We start from the raw sequence: 6,000 nt of genomic DNA on the forward strand, positions 1-6,000 counted from the left end.
GTGTTTAAATAAACAGACTCACTAATTCTAAAAAATGTTGCAAAAATTATTCTGCATTAATTTGTACTATTAAACTTCTAGAGAAGGTTTTAAAAAACCAATGGGACTCCATCCTACTGTTAATAACCAAGAAATTTATTGTCTCAGAGGCATCATCTTAACCTAGTAAAGATTAAGAATGGAGTGGGGCGGATGCGGGGTGGAGGGGATCGATGGGGGGGTGGGGGACATGTGTAACACTGTCAACAATAAAGATAAATTTAAAAGCAGAATGAGAGCATCTATCTCCCTCCCCAGTCATCTGTAATCCAATTACTTCATCTCCGTGTGGGGCTTCTTCTTAAACTTAAATGCTGCGCTGATAAAGAGTAATAATTTAGTATCTTTTACAAATGCCTGGTTGTTTTTACTTACAAACTGCCAATCAAATCCAGAATTGTCTTCCCAAGACTTAAGCATTATTTTAGTTTGAATAGTACGAGCTCTAAAATGTCTGGATTTTATCAAATAAAATCTATGATGCTGATAATCCCTTATGTTAATATCTATGAGTAGAGTGAAACAATGACATGGTAGAAAGACTGGAGTCAGGCAGAGCTGGGATGGAATTGGGCTTCTGACTTGGACAACTTACCTCCTACTCCAGCTTTCTTTCCGGCAAAACTGGAGTAACCCTCCTTATGCTGTGACAGGGATTAAACAGCATGTGCGAAGCACCCAGCACTGTGCTGGACTCTGACAAGGGCCAGATAAAGGGCAACTACATCAGTATTAGTACCATCATCATCATTATATGAGTGACATCTGTGTAGTGCTATATGATTAGAAAGCACATGCATGTATTTAACACGATCGGTCTTCATGGCAGACTCACAACAAAGGTGACCTTCTGCGGTCACACCGCATGCGTACGCAAGAACTGGCACTTAAACTCAGCTTTCCTCACCGCCACACCAGGGAAGCACTTTTCTTTTTCTTTTCTTTTTAAAAAAACATATCTTTATTGATTTCAGAGAGAGGAAGGGAGAGGGAGAGAGAGAGGCAGAAACACCAATGATGAGAGTCATTGATTGGCTGCCTCCTGCAGGCCCCCGACTGGGGATCAAGCCCACAGCCCAAGCCTGTGCCCTGACCAGGAATCGAACCGCGATCTCTGGATCCTAGGTTGATGCTCAATCACTGAGCCACGCTGGCCGGGCTCTACTATGTCTTTCTTTAAAGTTACTAAGCAGTTTTGATTGTCTCATTTCATTTTTAAAAAATTTAATCCTCACTTGAGGGTATTTTTCCGTTACTTTTCACAGAGAGTGGAAGGGAGGGAGAGAGAGATCGATATGAGAGAGACATGCAGATTGGCTGTCTCTCGCATGCACCCTGACCAGGCTGGGGATCGAGCCTGCAACCAAGGCACGTGCCCTGGGCCAGAATAAAATCATGAGCTGACACTCTAACCACTGAGCCAAACTGGCCAGGGCTGGTTATCTCATTTCAATAAAAAGCCAGAATAGTGGCACTAAGGTCACTTGTCACTTTGCAAGGTCATGATTGCATGCTGACACCAAAACATACAATTAAATATTTGGTATCTGGTATTCTGGTATTTGTTCAGGGGAAAAAACCAAAATACAGATACTGCCAAATAGTTTTCCTGTTATGTACAGACAGCTCCATGTGGAATGGCTGTAAAATGTCTGCCTGAGTATAACATCTTAATAATTTTAGTCCAGAAGACAGGCCGACTTTATCAATGGTGTATTCAATGGCATAAGAATAATAAACATTTTAACGATTATAATTTACTATAGCTTCTTATTTCAAATAACCATATAAATAAATCATCTTTTGGCTAAATAGATAAAGCAATGTAAATACCTAAAAACTTGATTTGAAATTAAGCTTTTCACTCCAAGGAAAAAAATCTGTTTTTAAAATCCTACAAACTCGCCCAGCTGGGCGTGGCTCAGTGGTTAAGGGTCAACTTAGGATCCAGGCGATCAGGGTTCGATTCCCGGTCAGGGCACATGCCCGGGTTGCGGGCTGCAGCCGATCAATGACTCTCTCATCATTGATGTTCTATCTCTCTCTGTCCCTCTCCTTTCCTCTCTCTGAAATCAATAAAGATATATTAAAAAAAAATAAAAATAATAAATAAAAAAATAAAAAAAATAAAATAAAATCCTACAAACTATTCACAAATATCTTAATTTGCTATTTCAACAAAGCAAAATTTCTCAAATTCCTCCATCAGGATCTTTATCTCTTGTTAAACGTAAGACCTAGAGGAGGCATACCTCAAGAGCCCTAACAGGGCCACAGGGCACAGCCACACCTAAACGTGTAGTTTATCCTGGTTCTCGTTCGGAATGAGTATCAAACCCTAAACAGAAGTCTATACCAAGACCACATTCTAAACAGGGCCATAATTCCATGGAAGACGCACTAACGTAGGTTTTCACTGTCGTTCTGCTCTTTGTTTTTAGCACCTACACCAACGTCAGAAGGAAGCCCTGCCATTGTCCCTGTGTGATCCAGTCAGCGCTGGTGGTTCACTTGTAGCCTTTCAGCATCTGCAAGCACGTGACCAAACACTAACTTCACTCTCCTGGATTTAGGGTATATGAATTCTGTAAGTTACTATTTACAATAGTCAAAGTTTTCTATAATTTCAACAGATAATATTAAAGCACATATAACATTAAGTTACATGATTTTACCAAGTTTATTTGCTGTAGTAAATAAGCAAACAAAAATACTTATTAAAATAATTATCAAAATAAAGTGCTACAACATATTTCTCAGGAACAAAACAGAAAATCTGAACAAAACAATGTTTTCATCCTATCCTCATATTTTTATTTACATTAAAAAATATATATCTTTATTGATTTCAGAGAGAAAAAAGGAGAGGGAGAGAGAGAGACAGAAACATCAATGACGAGAGAGTCACTGATCGAGCCCACAACCCGGGCATGTGCCCTGACCGGGAATCGAACCCCGATCGCCTGGATCCCAGGTCGACGCTCAACAGCTGAGCCACGCCCGGCCGGGCTATTTACATTTTTTAAAGAACAGTTGATTGGTTTTTAGAGAGGGAGGAAGGGAGAAGAGGGAAACACCGATCTGAGCGTGATCCATCGGCTGGCTGCCGCCTGCACGCCCCACGCCCCCCACTGGGCACCTGCCCTGCCGGGGATCCGACCAGCAGCCTTTGGTGCAGAGGATGCTGCCCAACCCACTGAGCCGCACGGGCCAGGGCTTTATCTACATTTTAAAACACTTCTTTACTGAGGAAAACTAAAGCAGATCGAGGTCTTTTTGACATTACCTCCTGTCCTGATACTGTCACATACTGTGCGGAGGGACTTTTCAGTACTTTTCTTATGTCTTGCAAATGCATTTGGATCTTGTCCGTCACTCCTTGAATTTCATCCTTCCTCTTTCTTATTAAAGGGAAATCAGAAAGTTCTTTGAATAATTCAGTTTTATCCCCAATTCTAAAAAATAAAAATGCAAATATACACACTGAGGCATATAATGTAGATCAATTATCAATTATTTTTCACAACATCATGAAAATCCAGAGGGTTGGGAGCCCAGAAAACTGGTGCTAAATATTTATGGGTAAGTTTCTTAATTTCTTGGAAGACGGACAAATTTACCCTAACATGATTTTCATTTTGCAAGTTCATGATTCCAATGATAAAACCAAGAGAAAAAATATTCATTGTTCGCCTATTCAGAAGACAAACACAAACACAAATACTGTCAAATGCTCTTTCTTTTACAGAGTTCTTTGTGGGATGAATTGTAAAAGGCCTGCTTATGAAAGGATCACTCTGCTTCTGCAGTTTCTCAATATAAGGCAGATCATGCCTAGATTTCAAGCAAATGAGTGAGTGTAAGATGCCACCTGACCCCCATTTTTGGATGAACAGGCTGCTACTACTTGCTCTGTCTGGATTTTAAGTTTCATCATCTGATGCCTGAGCAAGTACTACATCTGTCCTAGATGATGAACTGCCTAGATTTTGGACAGCAAAGTGTTACTTCTGGCTGTAATACAGAGCCTTCAGTATCCAATCACAATTCTAATTTCACATGCAACTTCTTCCACTACTTTCAGTGAAGCTCACGAATCCACACATCAAATGGCAAATGCACTGGGACAAGCAAAGTAACCCTCCACCACTGGAAGAAAGAGCCACATCTACTTACTGGGCTGCTTGCTCATTAAGGACCTTTAGGTAACGCTCCACTGGACTGAGGAGCTCAGGAATTTCTAAAATAAGTGTCTGGAGCAGGTCTGACTGAACGTGGGAATTAACAGCAGGTATTAATGCTTGAAATTCTGACTTCAGGTGATAAAGGGTTTTGACAATCAAGAAGAATTCTTTGGTAGAACACTGAAAATAGAAATACGTTTTTACCTAAATAGCATATAATACATGAAAATAAAATTTAATGAGTGATCTATTTAAAGTTAAAATAATAATTAAAGAAAAAATTAATTTATTTTATAAACTAGTTAATTGAAATAAAGTCCTGTTGATACCTTCTAAATGTCAAATCAATAGTTGAAACACTTTTTAAAATAATATTTTAAAGCTATAAGGAAAATAATTTGAGACAGGGATAGTAAAGCCAATAGTTGCTCAGTATTTTTTCATTTTCAAATACACTGATCACATAGCAAAAATAAACAATGTCAAAAATATAAAGAACAATTCTGGGGAAACATCTGTAAGACATATGAGTGACAAAGGACAAAGTTCCCCCAAATATAATGAACTCTTACAAATCTTACAAGGAAAAGATAAATAATCCAAAGAATAAACTGAACTGAATCTGCAACTCATGAAATAATGTCCAATAAGCACACGATCGACCTCACATATAATTAGGACGAGCAAATAAAAAAACACAGCAGCATTTTCCACTTATCAGGATGTCAAAAATTTTAAAGCCTGATAATAACCAAGTCACACAAGGTGTAAAAAAAGACACTTTTATATACCATTGGTAGAGAAATAACCTTTTTGAAGGGCAATTTGGCATATCATCATAATAAAAAAGTAGGCATATCTTTTGGCTAAGCAATTATACTTTTAAGAATTTAACTAAAAATACACTATAGCAAGTAGTGAAAATATGTGTATCTGAATATTTATAGTGAATTATTTGTAATAACATTAAAAAGATAAATAAGAAACAAATATCCAGCAACTGAGATATTAGAAAAACTCATACACTGTATGAAACAGTTTTAAAAATTCAGATGTGTGTATATACTGATGTACAAATTGATATGGAACTCCAAAATTTCAATATATATTAAATATACATAGTATGAATATACTATATATATTTGCACAGTAAAATTTCATTTGTGATTCTTTATATGCATTATTCTATAGAAATAAAAGTATAAATAAAACATTTCTGGAAAGGTACACATGTAATTACTCTGGGCAGTAGTTGTGCGGAGGGGGTGGAGGCTTCTCATCCTGTTTCATTCCTGTGAACACTGTTGTAATCTTTTATTTTATTATTATTATTATTTTTTATGGTTTTGAGAGCACTCTTTTTTTTTTTTTTTTTTTAAAATATGTTTTTATTGATTTCAGAGAGAGGAAAGGAGAGGGAGAGAGAGAGATAGAAACATCAATGATGAGAGAGTCATTGATCGAGCCCACAACCCGGGCATGTGCCCTGACCAGGAATCGAACCCCGATCGCCTGGACCCTAGGCCGACGCTCAACTGCTGAGCCATGCCTGGCCAGGCCACTGTTGTAATCTTTTACATGAGCATGACTAACTTTTACATTAGAGCTTCTGAAAAAGAATGGGCTAAACATGTGCATCTAATTTCACCATATCTTGAAACTACAGTCAAAGACAGCTTAAAAAGGTCCGACACCGCAAGAATAACTAGGAGAAAAAACAACAGCAACACCATCTTATACTGGGTCTTGGCCTTTTGGCTAAGATCAAATGCAACAA

The 6,000-nt window shown here is 38.0% G+C and overlaps 1 protein-coding gene across 1 annotated transcript in view; it reads right to left on the reverse strand.

The window, feature by feature from the left end:
• LOC308548173 (DNA mismatch repair protein Msh3-like) overlaps positions 1-4,295 on the reverse strand; it is a 70,542-nt gene extending 66,247 nt beyond the window's left edge. The window contains exons 1-2 of the mRNA XM_081119287.1: positions 4,216-4,295; positions 3,326-3,440 (exon numbers count right to left, since the gene is read on the reverse strand). Coding sequence (XP_080975413.1) covers positions 3,326-3,397 — 72 coding nt within the window. The 5' untranslated portion in view covers positions 3,398-3,440; positions 4,216-4,295. The remainder of the gene's footprint in view (positions 1-3,325; positions 3,441-4,215) is intronic.
• Between the last annotated feature and the right edge of the window lie 1,705 nt (positions 4,296-6,000).

The sequence above is a fragment of the Miniopterus schreibersii genome, assembly GCF_964146895.1.
Source record: "Miniopterus schreibersii genome assembly, chromosome: 18".
Classification (NCBI taxonomy): domain Eukaryota; kingdom Metazoa; phylum Chordata; class Mammalia; order Chiroptera; family Miniopteridae; genus Miniopterus; species Miniopterus schreibersii.